Here is a 21,262-nt window from a genome sequence, read left to right as displayed (position 1 = left end):
ACCCACATTATAATTAGCATTAGGTATCTAAATAATTCTAAACCTAAATTAAATAAATTCCAAATCCATAGTCGACGGGTTTGTGGTTCGCCCTTGGACTGAAAATCAATTCAGAAATGTGATATCTCGCTCTGTTTATTTGAAGAGAATTCAAATTTCGAAAAAAATTTTTAGGAAAATTCAAAATGCACCCTCCTCATCAAATAAAAACCATCAAATTGTTCAAAATATCCAGAATCCGTGCTGCAAACTACATCAAAGAAATAAGTAGGTAAGTGAAATTCAAAGATAGGATACGCTTTTTCCTCACCCCGCAGCGCGAAAATCGTCATCAGCCACGCCCCTTTTTCGTAATACTCGGTAATTTTCGCGGTAAAAGTAAACCATTTTTTTGTGGTGCGATTTCGCGTAATGACGTGTACGTGTGTACGAAGTGCGACAATGTATAAAAAATTTTATCCAGTTGAAATGGGTCCGTTAACCGCCGTGTTAGTCAAAGTGGTTTATTTACATTTTGTTTGATATTCCGAGTAAAGAATTGTGATTTTTTATGAGTTAAATTGGAGAATTCAAGGTCTTATGTGTTGGTTGCCTTTAGATCGATAAATTAAATGAAATTCGGGTGATTACATTTAGAAATTCAATCAACGATGTGTATTTCATGATGTCCTAAAATTTGATATTGAATTATGGTAAGAATGGTTTACATTTGGTTTTAAAACGTGTAATTTATCGCGCGACACGGACGTCGTTACGGAATCAATGATTCATTAGCTGTATTTCCCATATTAATCGATGAAGTATTGGAAAATAATCTCATTTCGGTTATCGCGTCGTGATCGTGGAATTTCATAGGTTAAGAACCAGAGTAGCTCTAAATACACGACGTATTCTTATCTGTGGTGCTCCAAACTACCAAAAAATATTGTAGGTGGTGAACTAGAAATACCTATGGTATACTCTTTCATTAATTATTTAACCGCGGGTGTAGTTTTTATACGTTCGAAATACGAAAACATTGTAGTGTAGTTGAGAGGCAGAGGGTCTAAATACGAGAAAGAACGAAAGACGATCATTCAATCTGGATTTTTAGAACTATGAGCATGAAGAGCGTTTTATTAGTTAGCAAAGTGTCGCATACGCCAAATTAAAGAACAGTAGTGTTTGATTCGATAAATACGAGCATGGGAGTTATGCGTTTTTATTGGGTAATTATTTTGAAATTTATTAGTTCGCGGTATTAAAACTCGACACGATGTTTCGCCTTCGCGCAGCATTTGTGTCGACGATCATTTGGTACGTTGGTATATTGGAAATAAAACTCACTAATAAAATCTAAACGAAGAGTGATATGCCTCCAAAGATGAGTACAACCTTCGATTACAAATCGATTTAAAACATTTAGCTTTTACATACACACCTACCTACGAGTATACAACTATAAACCTATGTATTAGCTGTATTGTAACATAGACTTTTGATTTCGATTTACAGATGTTGGGATATGGCGAACAAATTACCCGCGAGTGGAGATTTATTACAGTCATTGAAATCTTCTGCTGGATCAGAAAAGTGTTCTGTTTATCTTTTTCCGATGGCAAACAAAGAATTGCCAGTTCGGAAAATCGAATTAAGTAAAGGCCATTCACGTAGCGCCAGTCACAGTGGCGTTGAAAGTACCATCTCGCCGTCATTCACTGGCAGGCCTTCGGCTCTAAAAAAGGGCCACCAAAGAGCCTTTTCGCAAGGCCAAATAATCGACTCGAATGAATTACTTCTAAGTAATTATCATACTCGTGCACCATCCAAGACAGATTTCATCTTACCGGTAGGCCATCGAGATGCTGATTCCGATTATAATCTATTCGACCGGCATAAAGGACACTCCAGACAAGCGTCCCGGTCCGAATCTGTATACACGCTCAGACATACCACTCCGCCGTCAACGTGGAAACAATACCTGTGTTTTTTCTCGCGCCAAAAACAGGCCTTCGTCGACGACTCTAGAAGTAGAACCATAGTACCGAATCATCTCACTAAGACTAAACGTAACAATAATCAAAAATCCGGCCCGTGCCAGAATAACAAAATATGTACCACGAAGTACACTTTTTTATCATTTTTACCCAAAAATCTGCTGGAGCAGTTTCACAGAGTGGCCAACCTGTATTTTATATTCATCGTGTTACTTAACTGGTACCCGTCGATTAATGCGTTCGGCAAAGAAGTCGCCATGATCCCGGTGTTGTTCGTATTAGGCGTTACTGCAGTCAAAGATTTGTTCGAAGATCGACGAAGGCATGCCAGCGATAAGAGAATTAATAATTCCACGTGTCACGTTTATATCGGGTAAGTTGTTCTTCTCAGATTCATTTGCGATAATTACCACACATTCCGATAATTTTTCCTATCGGTGATGCGAAAAATTTGAATGCATTGTACGCATCATTGGCGAATTTATCGAGCGGCGATAACATAATATGACAGTGACGAATACAGTACGTGAGAAGTTGTTTGTTTGTCCGTTTTTGGTCCGTTCGAATGCAGATTTACGAAATATTGTTTTCTTAGAATATTATTCCAATTCGAAGAATCGAACTAATTTCAAAGTTCTGATCTCATTTATTCTCCTGAGACAGGACCTTGACGCTCAGAGCTATTTTTTTTTCAAAATCTGCGCTAAGAGAGTATTTTTGAATTGTTTTGTAAGAATTGCCCACTAGGCGTCAATTGGCCTATGGTATTATTTGGAGCTCCCAAATGCTGGAAGGGTCTTGAAGGATCACAAAACGTTGTATCAAAAGTCCTGGCAGGGCTCTCATTATTTCAAAGATATCAATGATTCTATTCTCCGAGACGTTTGATTTTCGAAATATTTTGAGCTAAATTAAGAGAGCTCTCATTTACTCTTTAATGAGCCACTATGTTTGATTCTGAGTCTGAGACAATCTATCCCCAAAATTCATTATCTTGAACTGTCATATCATATCACTCCAAGCGACCATTTCTCTAGATGAATGTTTCCTGACCTCTGAATTCTCATGAATTTTCTCCGAAAGATTAATCTCCAAGTGTAAGAATTATTTCTAGGTCATCAAAGTCATCAAAAAGTCATCCTTTTGGTGATAAATTAAACGGAATTACTAAAAATTAAACGAATATTCTCAAAATTGAATGACAATTTGTCAAAAATCCGGGAAGTATTGCAATCATAAATTGATAAATAATTAGAATACGAGTACCTATGGAACAAATTTTTTTTTCAAAAATTGTTTGAAAATTTGTTGAAATAAAATTGGCCAAAAATTGATGAATCAAAGTAAAAATGGAGCAGAATTTCGCAAAAGTGCTCAGTTAGGTACCTATGTAAAAAAAAAATTGTGAAAATTACGAAAAAATGATCAAATATCAAAACGAAATGAAATTGTAAAAAAAATCAAACGCGCAAAGCATAATATTCATTGTAAAATTATCATAAAAGTTGGTGGAATTTCAGCGATATTGAGTAGCGTCATCAACTCTGAAATTTTGAAAAGTCCTGACGTGGTGGAATTTCTTCGTTATTTTTCCCGTAATCTGCTCGAAAAAATTCTATAAAAATCATCCATCAATGTGGAATTTCAAACCTACGTAATTTTAAAAATAGGTCGTTTAAAAAGGGGAAATTTAGTCATTCTAATAAAGGTCATCCTCTTACTTTTTCGATTTAATAGACACCTTGTTCTTGCAATTTTAGTACAGGGTGTCCACAAGCCTGGAAAACCTGGAAAAGTCAAAGAATTTCGTAAATTTCACGCAAAATCCCTGGAATTTTGAAAAAACGATTAATTGCAAATTTTGGATCAGGACCGGTGATGAAAGAAAAACATTATTTTTTACTTCTCGAAAGACAAATTTTCAAAAGCTTTTGCCCTCGCTTCGTTCGGGCTTGTTTTCTTTTCTTTTTCACAGCAAGATGAACATTATTCTAGATAATAAAAATCAAGTTTTGAAACCAAAAAATGAACCCTTAAAAAACCATCGTTTTTATGCATCTCGAAATATAAATTTACAAGAGCTTTCGTCCTCGCTTGGGCGTGTTCTGTTTTCTTTGTCAAAATCAACTTCCTTCGAAAAAAATATCATTCAAATTCTAAAATTTTAAAATCCAAAAAAAACTACTTGTCCTCACATGAAAAAACCTCGATCGTTTTTATGCCTCTCGAAATGCAAATTTTCAGAAGCTGCGCCTATTTTTCAAAAGTAACTTCTTCCAAAAAACATCATTCCAATATTAAAATTTTAGAAACCAAAAAATAAACTCTTCGCATTAAAAAACCTCGTTTTTAGGCATCTCGTAATGAAAATTTTCAAAAGTTTTAGCCCCCGCTTCGCTCGGGCCAATTTGTTCCTCATTTTGAAAAACACAAATTTCACATTTTCAGGCCTCCAAAAATCCAAAAAACAGAAGAAAAATTTTCATAAGTCGTATGAATATTGTATCAATTGGCCAAAATTGATGCATGTTTTATTTATTATTATTATTTATTTATTTTTGATTTAAAAAGTTAATAATTGAAGTTTAGCTGTTTTTTATATCCAAAGATGTATCCAGGTCGAAGAGAAGCTGATGAAATAAAATCACCCCCCCCCTTCCCCGACAAATCCTCTTCAATTAAAGGTTGGGGTAAGCATAGAAAAAGAAATGCCCTGGAAAAATGGGAAAATTGGTCTGGAAAACCTGGAAAAGTCAGGGAAAATCGTAATAGAAGAGAGGGGATTTTTTTTGCAATTTTGACAAACCATGGGCAGATTATCACCAAAAAACTATGTTTTTGAGATTTTTCAAAAAAAAAATGCACGCGCAATTTTTGCAAAAAAGTGCTAGATTTTTTGGCAATTTTTGTCGAGGTTTTTCTAGAAATTTTGGCAAAAAACAGGACTTTTTGACAATTTTGATTAAGCTTGGGTCTTCTTTAATGATTGGGATTTTTTGCAGATTTGGTAAAACTGAATTTTTTGTGACAAAAAAACCAAGAATTTCAGTTTGAAAAAAAAGAAGAACTTCGGCTTTAGGATTTTCAAATGAAATGCAATTTTTGAAGCTCAATTGAGTAATTAGTTTTCTTAAACCTGAAAAATTCAAGAATGGAAGAATTTTTGTTCCAAAGTTCAAGATGATTTTGAAAATGCCAAAACTGATTTAGAAATGCCAAGAATATAATTTTTTAGAAAATGATGCGAGGTTTTTCGTCTCTACTCCCCCTTTCCTGTCAAGGTCGTACAAACTGAAAAAAAATGTACCTATAGGCTTGAAAATAATAATTAGGAATATCACTTTTGAAAACAGGGGTTTTTTATTGACTTTTAGTTCAACATTCAGCTTATGGCTCACGTTGAAAGAGAATAAAAAGTAGGTACTTATCATTGGCACTTTTTTGAAATTGCTCGATTTCAGTTTTAAAAATGTGAAAATCAGCAAAGAAATAAAAAACGGAAAAAAAACTTTGGCTTGTGACATATTGCCTTCATTTTCTGTTACTAACGGAAACATGAAATTTTTTAATCGGTTCAGGAGTTGATTACACATTTCAATTTTTTTTGCAAACAAAGTTAGATATGATGAATTGACGAGAGGATTGAATGGAAGTTGATAATTCTATATTTACACGAGAAAGATTTTGAGTACTTTTGCCGGTTTCTCTGCGAGATAGGGAAAAAATTGCGTTGTAAAAATAAATGTCGACCCTTGAAATTTTGAACAGATGTGTTGACTTTTACTTATCTATAATTTTTAAGTGGTTCTGGAAGTAATTATCAGTATTTTTTAGGATCAAACATATCATTGAAAACTTATTCTATCACTCCAAATGGTGAAAAAATAATTTTTCTCGAAATTCGTTTAATTAGAGTTTATTTTTTGGACATACATGCTATTTGAATCACGCTGCATCGCAGTATTAGTCATTTTGTACATACTTAATGAGCTTCAACTATTGATAAAAATAATTAATCATCTGAATTTTCTCAATTTGTGCCGAAAAATTCATCAATTCGTATTTTTCAACTACCTGTTTAATTTGTATAAAAAGAAAATGAGTTGATTTTTATTAAAGGAATGAATTCGATGATTTGAAATAATTTTGTAGAAATACCATTTCATTTTTTCAAATAATTAGACTGAGCTATGATATCAGTTAAGCAGTTATCATACCTAATCTAATTAAAAGAAAACACGATAAAATCCCCAAGACGAATGTTCGATAATCTTGTAAAATTATTCCGATGAATCATATATCTTCCAAAAATAGACCTATCGATTTCAATAGGTTACGATACGTTTCGATATTTCGTTCATATTGCTGGTTCATATTCTGTATCCATAAATACTACCCTATACACGAATTTGAATATAAATCTGCAATTTCGTCGAATTTATACCCTTATTTTATTTCCCACAGCGAGGAAGAATGTTTCAGGAAAGTTCTATGGCAAGACGTCAGGCCAGGTGATATCGTTCAATTACAAAACAACGAAGTGATTCCAGCCGACATATTGGTGCTGAAATGCAGCGACCCTCATGGTCTATGTTACATCGATACTTGTAATTTAGACGGCGAATCTAATTTGAAACAAAGACAAGTCGCATCTTGTTTCGTGAACAAGGTAAATTGAACCCTGCTCGCTGTATAAGCTTTCGAGCCAAACATTGCTTTTGTTTTTACGATTCATTTAACGTATAAACTTTGCTAGTAAATTGATTTTTTATATGTGCAACCAAATTGATTAGATATGAATAGTAATTTACGAAAGAGAAAAAAAACGTAGCTTAGCGGCGTTAATTACGCCACAGTTGGTTTATCGAATCACGTGCTCTTGTTGAAAAGTTCACGTCACCGAGTTACATAATTATTTTTGTTCTGTTCATATTGTACCTAATCGATTTTTTTTCCTTATCTGAATTTCAGCATAGGACATTTTCACCTTCCCTGTTTCGCAGCAGTATCGAAGTCGAATCACCTACTACTAAAATTTACCGATTTCACGGCGCCATTATTCATCCGAGTGGTGAAAAAGTACCCGTGTCTACCGAGAATCTCCTGCTAAGAGATTGTATCCTAAAAAATACCGACTTCGTCGAGGGAATCGTCGTGTATGCGGGTAATTAAAGCTTTTCGCATTGTTTTTCCCAAACTGCACTGACACAGACTAACCCTACTACCGAAACAGACCGACCGAGTCCCATGTGTGATGAATATTTCTCATTCTGTCAAGGTGTGAAAGATAACGGCGGTTTTTTTCCACCTATCTTTCTGGTTGAAGTTTATGACGCAATATCGATTGTCGGGTGAAATGATGTGTATAGTTTATGTAGTTTAAGGACGTAGGTGTCGGTGGAGAAGTTTATGTGCGTTTGAATAACGTTTCAGTCTTTCAGGGAATTGGATTTCAAAACGAGATGTGATTGGTTTATAGTTAAGAGAAATATGATTCTAAGAATGAATTAAATTATGGGCGTTTTCTTGTACACAAAGAGGCTACAAAATGCCTTCGATATTTGCAGACAGGCGATCTACCTTTGGCGTGTGCTTAACCAAGGGGTCAGATGACGGCTGAGAAAAATGTCGAAACCAATTTTGACCATGCGAGCTGATGGTATTTTGAAAATTGAATGAAATTTTACCATCGTACGTTTTTGCCTACTCTCGAAGTTGAAGGGATTGTGAACTTTGATTTGTTAAATAGTGGGGTAAAAACAATCATGAATATGGGTAGAGTTATAAAATTCTAGGAAGATGCTATTATAATTTTTCTGCCTACTTGACGTTTTCTTAGAATTTGGAAAACAGGGTACCTAATAAGGCCTACAAATTATGGTAGTGTTGAAAAGGTGGTGATAACTTTTTTCATTCAATCTATAAGTTATGAATTTTCTAAATTGAAAAAATGTCAAGATTTGAGTGAAATGAAATTGAAGTCTCCTCTCCCAGAAAAGTTTTAAATCATGGATATGGTTTTTGTTTATATCAGCTCACTGCTTAGAATTCCACAAAAATGTTTGACAAAATATCAAAAAGTGAATTTTAAAAATTTGACTTAATTTAGAAATTATTTATTCCCCCCCCCCTCCAAGTTCTCAAAGTCTGACAAATGACAGAAATTGATTTTTGAAAGTTCCACAATCCACATGTCACTAGATTTATTCTTTTGTTTGACACCCTAGGTCAGCTGTCTGTTTGCCTGTCTAGCCTTTCAAGGTCATTGACCCGTATGTCTGGCTTCTCAGAATCGACTGTGTGTCTGTTTGTCTGTCTGTCTGTCCTCTTAAGGTCATTGGCCTGTCGGTATGACCTCTTGAGGTCATTGACTTATCTAACTAGCTTCTCGAGGTCGCCTGGCTGCCTTATCAAGGTCATTGACCCGTCAATATAATTTCCCAAGGTCGTCTGACCCCGGCATATTAAGGTTATTGACACGTTTATACGCGCCTGTAAGGTCAGTGACCTACCTGTCCAGCCTATCATGGTTCTCTGACTGTCATGGCCTCTTGAGGTTGTCTACATGCCTGTCTGGCTTTCCTAGGTTATCTGTCTGCCTGTTTCTTTGGTCTATTAAGGTCATTGCCTCGCCAATATGGCTTTCCAAGGTCGTCTGTCTGCGTTTCTGGGCTCTTGAGGCCACTGACCTACTTGTTTAGCCTCTCATGGTTTCTAGCGTACAGGATATGGCGAAAATGAATAGAACCCCCCCCCCTTTCAACCAAAAAATCATCAAAATTCTTTTGAAGGAAATCGAAACGCTCGATTTTGAGAATATTGATTTTCTTGTTCGACTTGATGAGGAATCAAATGGCCGGTCAGTTCTGAAGAACTTTGGAAAAAATTCTGCAGATGGAAACCCCCCGTTACCATTCAATTAATACAGTAAGGCATTAAAAAAAATTCCAGTTTTCTACGAATTTTTTTGGAGGAATTCAGAAAAAATAATTTTTCAGGTACCCCTGAAAAGAGAAGGAAGAGTAAATTATCTTCAATAATAATTATTGATGGCTTCAACTTGAATAACAGCATCATTTCTAACATGAAATTCAACATTTTTTTTGGTTGGCATTCCCATTTGGTTGATGCAGGGTTCAAATTCGGTGTTGAAATTTTTTGCTCTGTTTTGAACTCCATTGTCATAACTTTTTTCAAGAAACGTGGATATTTTTTTTGATACTTACAGCAACCCCTTTAATTTGAAAAAAAAAACAAATTTATTTTCAAAAATTATTTTTTTCCTCATATACATATTTCTGGATTGAATGTTAAAATCTAGAGTTACATAGTCTTTTCGTACAATTCATTTGTCCAATTTCATAAAAATTGTTCCTCGAAAAAAAATGCACTGAAAGCTATTTACATTTACGACACGATCCGCCGAAGTATTACGTTAAAAATAATAATGCAACGTCGAACGAATAATTCCTCGATTTGGCACCAACCAGTATATTCTGGATGCCTCTTTCCCCCGCCTCTTGGTTACCCTACTGCTCTTGAAACCACGTCGCGGATTAATTAATCTCTAAATTAAAATGATTAAAAAAACTCCACCCCATGGTGAAATTTAGTTCAACAGAGTAGGTAAGGTACCTAATTCGTGCTATCAAAACGACAGTTGAAAACTGAACGTTTGTAACACCTTCACTGCGTACCTCTATGCTGGAGGGAATTAAAATAATAAGAAAAACGTTGGGAGGAGTGGGAAGGTAGAAGGGCCTCGACACTGGTGACGGTATAGTGTAGCTGCAAATGAGCAAAAACGCCCAATACTCGTACGTCTACATAATTCTCTCGTACGAGCTGGTTTATTAAGCGCCTACATAATTAAGGAATGAAGAGAGAGAGAGAAAGAGAATCGCGACATATCACGCATTTAAATCTAATTACAAAGTAAACGAGCATCGTCGTGTGCGTGTGCATCGTTCGACGACAATGATTACGATGATAATGGAGACCAGAATTATTTTATGGCACGTTGTCGCGATCAAATTTGGGTAGAGTTGAGTGGGTTTGATAGCAAACGTGGGGTACGTCTGGGATTCCAATTTGAGTATATTAATGTGGGTGTTTTGGTTGAGTTTTTTTATTTTTTGGTGGGGTCTGTTCGTTAATTTGAAAGTATGGGAGAAAAAGAAAACTTATTTAATGGTATTTATTATGAATAAAAAATTGTTTATTTAAATTTTGAAAAAATTAAGGTAAAGTTAATTATATTAGGTACATGGCTTCGCGCTTCGATAATGACTTTTCATTGAAGTGCTGTGTAGATTCTCAGGAAGAAATGATTAGGTGGATTATTATGGCAATTTATTCGAATATTGGTAAGATTATAGAGGGAATGAAATATGTATGATTCGATAATACCCTATGGAAATGACCAATTTTGAAAGATAATAGCTGGAAGTATCCATTAAATTTATGATCCTATGATTTGCGAAATTATGGAGAGTGAATTTAATGTTAAAAGGATATGTACAATTTCGTTTGAATGAAAATGGCTTAATTTTATTCACGTTGATCAATTTTATTTCAATTTTTTTTTTCATTTTTATCAGGTCACGAGACGAAAGCGATGTTGAACAATAACGGTCCACGATACAAGCGGTCGACGCTGGAGAAACAAATGAACGGTGATATAATGTGGTGCGTTGTGATATTGGTGGTGTTATGCCTCTTCGGATCGATCGGAAACACCATATGGTTCAAGTCTTTCACATTGTCCATCAAAAATATACCATTTATCCCGTTCGAGGAAGAAGCTGATGTTCCACGATTCGAAGGATTGCTGACTTTTTGTACATTTATTATTATCTTACAAGTAAGTCGTGCATGTATATGCGGTTTGCTTACGACCAAGATACGTGTGCTAACATTGAGCACGATGCAACGAAAGACACAGTCCTTCATGGCGATTAATTCGGTCTTTTTTTTCTCATTCTTTCTTTCTTCCTCGAGAACGGATGATAATTGACGTTGTGCTATCGCTGTCTCTCCATACGCGTTTGACCTTGCGGTTTTTTATTACATTGTTGTACTTTGTTTCGCATCGTGCGCGGTGCCGCCGCTGATACCCCTTCACTCGCTATTGGTTTTCCCTCTTTTCTTACATTTGTATTGTATCGTGTCACTTGAACCGCACGGTGTTCCGAAAATCATTACGAGGGACAGGAAATCAGCTGTTATACGATGACGGATCTGTCGGAAATCGTCTATGTACCGTGAAATTAAACAGACGCCCTACGATATTGTTATTTGATTTATTTTTTTACCGGTCTCGTTTGAGGTGTTTTCGGAACACCCTGTGTATTTATGTATATCGAGAAGAATTTTTCAAAACGAGGAGTTTAACGCTTACGTTCGTGTTACAGGTTATGATTCCTTTGTCGCTGTATGTTACCATTGAAATGACGAAATTGTTACAAGTGTATCATATACATAATAATAGTAAATTGTACGACACGGAAACTAATAAAAGAATCGAATGTCGAGCTTTGAATATTACCGAAGAGTTAGGACAGGTTGGAAATTTTATCCGGAATATTATTATTTTATAAAGCGAGACGAATTTTTTTATCGAAATATCTTGATTCTAGGTTCAATATGTATTTTCGGATAAAACCGGAACGTTAACGGAAAATAAAATGCTGTTTCGGCGGTGTACCATCGCTGGAGTGGATTATAATCATCCAGCACCTGTTCTGGTAAGTTCTAGAAGGTGGCAGTGGAAATTTTTGAGAAATTGTTGCCCTGCTGGAAGGTATGAGGGCCAACAGTAGTTTTAGTCAAAATTCAAAAAAACTTGAAAAGCGATGTGATCTATTGACTGGTACTGATTTGAAGGCATTGAGTTCAATAATTTTTTCGATCCAATCCCACTGAACCTCTCCCTGGTGCCTTTCAACACGATCATCCAAGTTTTTATATCTTCTGATTTTTTGGATACGACTCTTGAAAATCGAAAAAATACTGAAAAATTCCTCTATTTGACTCAGAAGCCTTGCATTTTTCACTTACAATCGACTAAAAATTCATTCAAAAATTTCGATTCGATGCTAAAAAAAATCTTTAAAAATTCATCATTTCAATTTGGAGATTATCTTAGACATCCTGTATCGATTTTTGGAAAAATTCTCCGAATGTTTCGTAAAGGCTATAAAAATAATGTTTTATTAAAAACTGTCAAGTAGCCAGGCGTTTACATATGGGAATTGAGTAACCGGTAGTAATGTATTTTTTTTATCGATTTTGTTCGTTGGTTTTGGCAAATAGCCCAATAATAACACAATTTCTTCGTATCTAATTGCCCTTTCAGTCGGAAATTAAATTACGCCATAATTTGATCCTGGTAAAAATAACTCTAATCTATTGTTTTCTCGTGTTTTTCTTTCTTTCCAGAATATGTTGGCGAAAACGGAATGTACTCCTTTAAATTTAAACCAAAAATTGCTCGAAGACTTGAATAATGTCGATACCACCGAAGAATACTCGCCCAACGAAGGTGAAATGGCTTTCTTTCCGATGAATCAAAATTACCCGCCAAAACCAAACGTGATCCATTCGAAAAGAGTGCAAGAATTTATGTTAGTCTTAGCGCTGTGCAATACTGTTGTGATATCTTCTCATTCCCATAAAAACGAGGTTCGTATAGAAAAAATGTGACGAGTAAAATAATGAAATGAACATTTTTCAACAAGATATTTTCTCTTCGTACAGCTCAGCGTCGAAGAAGAAAAACTAGAAACCAGCAATCAAGACATGGTGATAAGCGAAGAGCAATCATCTAACGTATCTTTTACTTCGAGTTCGGCTCCATTTTCAACATTTCCAAATTCGCAATCGGTTGAAATAGCCGAAAATTTACGATACAAGAACCAAGGAAAAAGGGTTCGGAAGAATCCTTTTCGAAACCTAATGCTGTCCAGCAAAAGTCAAGATTTAACCGATAACGCGGCTATACAAGAAATATGCATGAGTGAAGATCTCGGATCATCGCGTGCCAATCAGAAATTCTCGCATACGGCACCACCTGCCACGTCGTCGTCAGAATCGTCTCCTTCCTCAAGTTCGTTAAGGCAGCGTATCTCAACTTTGGAAAATTTCGGCAGAAATACCCTTCTGAAACCGAAATTTCTCAACATGCCATCTATGCTGATATCGAGCGCTAATCGTAGATGGGGTAGTAGTAAAAATGGTTAGTGGAAGAGATTTGAATTTGAAGAAATAATTATTTGTTACGGAAATTGTAAATGGTTGTAATTATTTTTATTTTGTGTGCAGGTATATCGAAAACCAAGATTAAATCGCCCAACGTAGTTAAACCTATTTTCGAGGCTGAAAGTCCAGATGAGTTAGCTTTGGTCGAAACAGCGTATAGGTATAATGTCAGGTTGATTAAAAGATCTCCTATGATGGCCACAGTCATTATGCCAGGTGAGTTGTTGTTTTATCAAAAAGAATTAAATTGAAAAAATGTATGAATTGTACAAGATTTTAATCGGTTTTATGACGATTGTTACAGGAAACAATATTGCAGAATTCGATGTATTAAACATTCTGCCGTTTGATTCGTCTCGTAAATGTATGTCAATTATTCTACGGCACCCAGTTACCAAAGAAATCACTGTTTTCTGCAAGGGCGCCGATTCCACCATTTTACCTTTGCTACCACCGACCAGTAAGTTTCAATAATGTTTTTCCACAACTGGTTTCGTGAGAATTCTTTTGTTCATTTCTATCGTGCTCTTGTTTAGGCAATCCAGAAACGCAGAAGATAATCCATCGAACCCAGCAGCATCTAAACACATATGCCAAACAAGGTTTACGTGTTTTGGTGATGGCCAAACGAGTCATGTCCGAAAAAGAATACAACGATTGGGCTAAACGTAACCAAGAAGCTGAACTTTCGATGAATGATCGCGAAAAGAAATTAATGAAGTCGTATTCGGAGGTCGAGAAGAATTTCACTCTCCTTGGTAAATTATAATTTTTAGAAATCACATATAAAAAGCACATCGAGGCTGTTTCACTTACATATATTTGGAAAATTTTCAATTTAGGCGCAACTGGTATCGAAGATCGTCTGCAAGAAGGTGTTCCTGAAACCATTCATGCCATGAGGTCGGCTGGTATCGTCATCTGGGTTCTGACCGGTGATAAACCGGAGACAGCTATTAACGTAGCTTACTCTTCGAAACTGTTCAGCGCTCAAATGGAGATCATCAAGTTGACCGCTCGATCGAAAGACGCCGCCGAGAATTTAATAACTTTTTATTTGAAAGAGATCGAAAACTCGGTTGTGATGCGAATGCAAGACGAAAGGTAACTAGCTTCATCGAAGAGTAGTTCTTAATTATAGCTATATTACAGGCATGTACATAGCTCATAAGCATAGGTTTCGATGAAACGCTTATATTAGAATGTAAGATTAGTACCTCGTTTTTTTTTCTTAATTTTTTTCTCTTCTGAGCCGAGGTACCTCGACTTTAGGCCACCATAATTAGTGTAAACATTTTCTTGATTTTAGTGCTGATAGTGCAATTAGTAGTAAAAGTGATTCTGGATTGTTGTCGTTTGTACCCTTATTAAAAAAAACGAAATCGAAAACGTTACCATTTTTGGATCATTCCTCGTCCAGTCGGATTACTGACAAGCAACGAGCTTTGGTAGTTGATGGTAAAACTTTAACGTAAGTAGAATATTGAAAATTGAACCTGTTCCTTTTTTTACGATTTTAGTTTCGGCCAAGGTATTCTTTACTTTTGTCGAATAACCGGATGTTGAAGTAATTCGTGTTATTTCTCTTTTTCAAACAAATGTTACAGATTTATTTTAGATCGACGTTCCAATTTACAAGTTCCTTTCTTAAGATTGACCAAATATTGCACGTCTGTGTTATGCTGTCGATCGACACCGTTGCAAAAAGCATATATAGTGAGAGTTGTGAAAGAAAAGTTGCAAATGCGCACCTTAGCTATAGGTAAGGCAACGAATGAACTATGAAATTAGACCATTTCACGATCGAAGAATTACTTATTCTATTGTTCGGTATATTTCAGGTGATGGAGCTAACGATGTATCAATGATCCAAGCCGCTGATGTCGGTATTGGTATTTCCGGTCAAGAGGGTATGCAAGCTGTGATGGCCTCAGATTTCGCCTTATCTAGGTTTAAATATTTGGAGCGATTTTTATTGGTTCACGGCCATTGGAGTTACGACCGATTGGCCAACATGGTGCTGTATTTTTTTTATAAAAATGCTGTAAGTATACCAAAAAAGGTACTGGTGAAAATTGTCGACGATTGCAGTATTCTAATTTAAAATTCGTTTTGAATTGTTTTTCGCAGATTTTCGTATTTTTAATATTTTGGTACCAGTTATTCTGCGGATTTTCCGGAACTGTGATGATTGATCAAATGTATTTAATGTTATATAATTTATTTTTTACCTCGTTTCCACCGCTTGTGATAGGTAAATAAGATTTCTTGAATTTGCCGAAAACGAGAAGCTTGAATTTTTTCAATAACTCGAATTTGTTTTGCAGGAGTATACGATCAAGATGCACCTGAAGAGTTACTATTAGCGCAGCCGAACTTGTACAATAAAGGACGCCTAGGATCGGTTTATCGATCGTATTCATTCTGGTTAACCATACTAGATGCTATTTATCAGAGCTTAGTGATATTTTATTTCGCATTTTGGGTAATTGGATTGTATTTTGAAATACAAACACGGTACTCGGACAAGATTTACATTGATAAAATTGTTACAGTGTTACGATGGTTCCGATATTGGTATATGGGAGTTCGGTATGTCGGTGGTGACTTCTTGTATGTTCACTATGTTACTACAAGGCTGCCTAGAAATGAGATCTTGGGTGAGTAGGAATTTTTAAAAAATGAATTACGAGTTGTGGCAATCAACTTATGGAAGTCTCTGGGTGGAATTTTGGTGAAAATCAACCAGCGCAAAAATGTCCAGTTTTTTCTGCGAACTGAGACTCCGAGACTTATTTCCAAAATTTGATTACCTACCACATCTCCTACACATGTTTTATATTTGAAATTTCACCAATATCATGGTTGTTTACAGAACATTATTCATTGGATTTCCTTGATAGTTTCCTTGGGCTCGTTTTACGCATTTACTTTTTTTTATAACGCTGTTTGTTTTCAATGTATCGACCTCCCGTCGAACACGTGGGTATTGAAAAATACCTTGGGCACATTTTCTTATTGGTTACTGATCCTCATATCGACGTTATTCGCATTATTACCTCGGTAAGTTACGATTTTTACATTATTAGTTGAAATGCTTAGAATGTACAATATTTCATCACTCGTTTGTTTTTCAGATTCATATTTTATAGTTTGAAAAATTCTTTAATGCCCGATGATGTGACAAAAGCTGTGATTGATAATCGTAGAGCTACTCGGCGTAAAGAGAATTTCCTAGTGTCGTGGTCCAGATCGACTTCGGCATCTTCGATATACAGGTATGATTAAATTTGGATTAATTTTTTACGTCTTCAAGTGATCAATTTTCATGTTAAGGACAGTATTCCTCCTTGAGAATAAAGTCTTGATTGAATGGGAAGGAAATGAAGTCCCTCGTTGAAAGAATGTATCACGTTTTTAAGTTTTAATACTTTTAAGAATAGTTTTATAACGTTTTTCTTTATACGACCGTGTCGAACTGAATGAAAATTTTTTATATCACATAGAGCTTATAGACGTTTATTCGGAAAAACAAAAGCAGACTTGGTTACCCAATTAGATGGTATGTATTCGGTTGAGAAATTATCTACATAGCGTTCTTTTTTTTCTATTTAAAACGTAGTTGTAGCTAATTTTGCGTGTGTTGATCGCGGGTTGGCTTTTTCGAGACAATACCTAACCGAAGTGTGGCTTTTCTTGGTACATGAATATACTTACCTATTAGTATCGCTTTCTAATTCTATGTACATTGACATTCTATCTAACTTATTCATTCTTCAGTGTTCAAATGATCAAAGATAAACAATGCTTGGCTTGTTTTTTGTTTCTTTGAGATAATGCGAACAAAATTATTTTCGTATCAATATCAAAAGATACCGGTAGAGTTGCAAACGTAGAATAAGATGAGTTGGCCACAGCCTTCATTGTTTGCACCGGTTTAGCTCTCAGAAAGTACATCTATTTTACCAAGCTTATTACGTTCTTGATAGAATTTCTACTGATTAGATTTTTGAAAGGTGTCAGATGATTATTTGAGTGTGGTTTGGTTTTTTGTTTGGTTTGAAAGTTTATTTGCATGTGATTTGAATGTACCTACTATTATTCTATTACTACTATTATGCATACTTAATCAAGTTTGGTAATTTTAAAATGATTGGTATTTTAAAGAATGGTTTGGTATTTAATAGAATTACTCGTAATGATTCTTGTAGCTAAAAGGTAGATGGTTGATACTTGATACATCGGTCTCGGTGATGGGTTGATCATTTTCATGTTTTGTTAACTTTTTCGAATTGTAATTGCCTACCCGCGTATGCCGGCTATATTATTAGATGGCAATAGTGAATTTTCAACGTCTGCTGTCCTTCGTTGAAATTTTTCTGTTTTTAGGACCTTTTCTCCCGTCTGTTTTTGCGAATGAGGCCAATTTAGAATGTGTAGTAGATATCAAATGTGAAAATATCTGAGTAATTTCCTGGCAAAACAAAACAGAATATTATAAAAAAAGGAAAAATTAGAAAAAAAAATGAATCTACGCAGTTTCATCAACACTTTGATGTGATAAAAAAATATTTTGAAGCAAAAACTTTTTGGAAAATTTTTTGAAATGAAATTGGTTGAAAATTGATAAATCAAAGTGGAAGTTGACCAAAGTTTTGCAAAAATACTCAGTTACAAAAAAAATCGTATTTTTTTAAAATTTTCATCTCAGAAATTTTGAAGGAATTAATTTTTCGGTGTTGAGAATTGAAAAAAATGGAATGATTTGTAAGTTACCTTTCTTTGTTTTCATTTTTCGATTTTCTAAATCTACTAATTAACCCACTGATGTACTTGATGATGAAGGTCGCATTTTCATTCCGCATAGATTACGTAATCGATGCATATTCATGATAACCTATACCCCTCCCCCCCTATATATTTCATTCCACTCATTTCCCTTTCAAAGTTAACAAAACATCGTACATTTATGTATACCTACGATTGTACATACATATTACATACATGAAATAAACATACCAGTATTTTAGCATCGGTAGTAACGTGGTATTCTGTTATTTGGTTGATTTTCAGCTCCTGACTAGCTTTATTGGTTGAATGTGTTTCAATATTTTTACCCCTAATGCTTCGGTAATTAGTAGATTTTTCTAATTTTTAATTTTTAATTTTTTTTCTGTCCACCTCAGAGCGTCTGAGATGATTGGTAAAGAAAAGAAGCCACCTGGTATTCTGACGGCTGTTGGTTGAATACGTCACACAGGAAGAAGAAATGAAAAGTTACTTGACAATTTTCTAATGTTTGAAAATATTAAAAAACAAAAAAAACTCGGATTTAAATATGTTGAATTGGCTGTGATTATTTCCTGGAGGTATCGTTTCGCTTTATACTTATACTATAAAAATACTCTTCGTATTGTGTATATGTATGTGGGTGTACGCGTATCTGTCTGTGTGAATGTGAACGCTCCCTTGCGATTTTTCAATCAAAAAACTCACCTCCTATAATATTTTTTTATTTACATTTTTTTTTCGTTTTGTTATTTTACTTGTACATGTTTTATCATTTCATTTAAATTATTTATTTATCATCGAAAAGAATAAAAAAAAGTTGTTATAAATGTTTTTATCAACGATATCTTTTACTAGTATATCAAATTTGTATTTGATAAGTTATCGTTATTCTGTAATGTTTTTATTGCGATTTTTTTTCATTATTAAGTTTTTACAATAATTAAAGGGACATTATAGCGTGATATAGGATATACTTTCGGCATTTTTATTTTCATTCGCTCGTTTTAATTTCAAAAACATTAAATTCTCAAGTCTGTGAAAATATAATGAATCACAGTTACCTCTTGGAAGTGTGTGTTTTTTATGTGTTCAAAAAAAGAAAGGAAGGAAAAAATCGAACTTTTTTCGTGTTGCATGGTAATGTTATGTTTTCGTGATGCTAGAGACTCAAAAGGTTAAAGCGAACCATGTCTTTTCGTATATTTTTTTTTCGTCGATTGCAGTTCATTTAATGTTCTGCAATTTTTTTCTCTTTTTTTTTTTACGTAAACCTACCAAGTGTTTTTAAAACTCGGTGCAAATACCTCTTTACAGTGTAGTTCACCTATCTACCTGTATTACATCTAATTGCCTTATAAAGTTACACATGTTGTAAAAAATTTTATTGTTTAGTTATTCGAGATTTAGTCTGTACTGAATAGTGATATTTTTCAATTGTGTATTTTACTGTTTAAAAAAGTAAATATGTTAACCATATCGTTGTTCTAATTTGTCTCCAGATCTCGTCGTCGTCGTCGTCGGTTGAGTTATTCGAAGTAATACGATTTATCGATATTCGCGAATTGTTGGCCGGATCGAAGGAATTGATTTCGTTTCGTCGTCGTGATTTTCGAAGCGTTGTCGTCGACTGAAGAATTTTCTCGCGTGATATTGAAATTCAAATGATCGTCGGTGTTGCATGATCGATTATACGTGTTGAGTCGAGTCGTCGTTTGGTTGAACTTGAGATTGATCGTCGGTTTGAGTCTTCGTTTATACAACCTGGAAAATACGAAGTTACGCGATTGTGTAATTTTAAAAATTGTCGTCGAAAACAGTCGAGGTAAGTTGATTTTCGTGGTTTTCAAAGTGCATGCCAATTGCGTGATTTTTGGTGGAGGAATTGAAGTATTTTTTGGTATATTAAGCATTGTTTTCGTCGATGACGACTACAACTAGGTATAGGTATTTTAATGATTGAAAAGCGGTTTTTTGAAATTGTTTACGAACTTGATTGGAATTACGTCGATCAATAATGATGAAATAAACCGACCAACTGTTCGCGTCTGCTAATTGGATAATTTTTATAGGTTTTAATAATTACTCTTAATTAACACGTTGAAACTTTCGGATGATCTGAAGGATGAAATTTTAATTATTTTTGTAGGAAACTTTTGGAAAAATTTTCATATGACTGTATCAAAAATTGTTTAAAAAATTTTTTCTGGCTCGGGTGATCTTTTGATGTACTTACCTTACACCATGAATGTGTATTAAATGAAAACCAGTTGTTCAATTCTGCATATGCAATTTTACCATCTTGAGATGGAAATAAACTGAAAATTACCTACTTTTTTGGTACTAACAAAATATTTTACGACCTCTTCAATAAAAATTTTCTCCAAATACCTGACTTACTTTTTCTTCAAATATTTCATAAAAGTGGAAAAACACTCAAAAAGATGAATGAAATAATAGGAAAACCTGATCTTGAGATTTTAACATTTTTTGAAAATTGTCAGATTTTAAAATCTAAGTGAGGAAAAGGAGTCGAGAGTTTGGATTTTTGGCTATTGAATTTTCATTAGGTTGTTTTGAGCTCTTGAACTGGATACTCAGATAAGTTTTATGCAATTTGGCCAGTCATTGAATATTATTTTTGAGAAGTTTTACTGCTTCAAAAACAAGTTCTTTTTATTACGGGATTTTGAACAGGTAATCTTTTTTAGGGCCCCAATTCGGGGTTGGGATTTTGAGAAAATTTCAATTTTTTTACTGTGGGATGAATTTGTGAAGTAGACCTACACAGTAAGGAGTCAAGAATATGTACAACCATTCCCAAGTCTCAAATTATTAATAATTTTAAGAAAATATTTTCTTAAAATCTTACAAACCGTGCTAATTACATTAAAAAAAAAGAAAAAAGATTGAAACGATTTTTACCCTCAACCTAACTCAAGTGCAAGGTTAAAAATATTAAAGTTTCAAGATCGACGGTGCTTGAAATTCGTTCTTCGTTTCGAGTTTGTTAAACTTTAACTCGTTTTATTTTTTTCGCGTTAAAAAAAACTTCGCATCTACGAGACAACAAAGGAATACTTTTTGGTCGAAAATGTCATTAGGTTAGTTAACGTAGGTATAACACCATCCTACAGCATCTCCATCAAATATCGTATCACTGTGACGTTCGTCTTCGACAATTTGAACCTGCTCTCCCACCTTTTCTCCTATAATTAAGTTAGAAGTGAAAAATATCA

At 34.6% G+C, this 21,262-nt stretch overlaps 1 protein-coding gene across 3 annotated transcripts; it reads left to right on the top strand.

Annotated features, from left to right (window-relative positions):
• The first annotated feature begins 387 nt into the window (after window positions 1-387).
• On the top strand, window positions 388-19,502 carry LOC135845744 (phospholipid-transporting ATPase VD). Of its 3 annotated transcripts, none has more exons than XM_065364553.1 (23): window positions 389-692; window positions 1,495-2,349; window positions 6,441-6,645; window positions 6,948-7,140; window positions 10,577-10,839; window positions 11,390-11,539; window positions 11,615-11,722; window positions 12,417-12,659; window positions 12,735-13,212; window positions 13,299-13,451; window positions 13,540-13,695; window positions 13,772-13,993; window positions 14,078-14,339; window positions 14,545-14,706; window positions 14,843-14,997; window positions 15,077-15,279; window positions 15,366-15,489; window positions 15,563-15,720; window positions 15,791-15,895; window positions 16,111-16,298; window positions 16,373-16,513; window positions 16,742-16,797; window positions 18,422-19,502. In XM_065364553.1, exons 2-23 carry the CDS (start codon window positions 1,505-1,507, stop codon window positions 18,433-18,435), a joined length of 4,584 nt encoding a protein of 1,527 aa, XP_065220625.1. In that variant the 5' UTR covers window positions 389-692; window positions 1,495-1,504; the 3' UTR covers window positions 18,436-19,502. The 3 variants fall into 3 exon arrangements, with proteins under 3 accessions (XP_065220628.1, XP_065220625.1, XP_065220626.1); XM_065364554.1 differs by lacking the exon at window positions 389-692 and adding an exon at window positions 979-1,208; XM_065364556.1 differs by lacking the exon at window positions 16,742-16,797 and having other exon boundaries at window positions 388-692.
• The last annotated feature ends 1,760 nt before the right edge of the window (window positions 19,503-21,262 follow it).

The sequence above is a fragment of the Planococcus citri genome, chromosome 4 (assembly GCF_950023065.1).
Source record: "Planococcus citri chromosome 4, ihPlaCitr1.1, whole genome shotgun sequence".
NCBI lineage: Eukaryota > Metazoa > Arthropoda > Insecta > Hemiptera > Pseudococcidae > Planococcus > Planococcus citri.
Note: the sequence above shows the minus strand (reverse complement) of the source record. Positions and strands in the feature narration are given on the sequence as shown.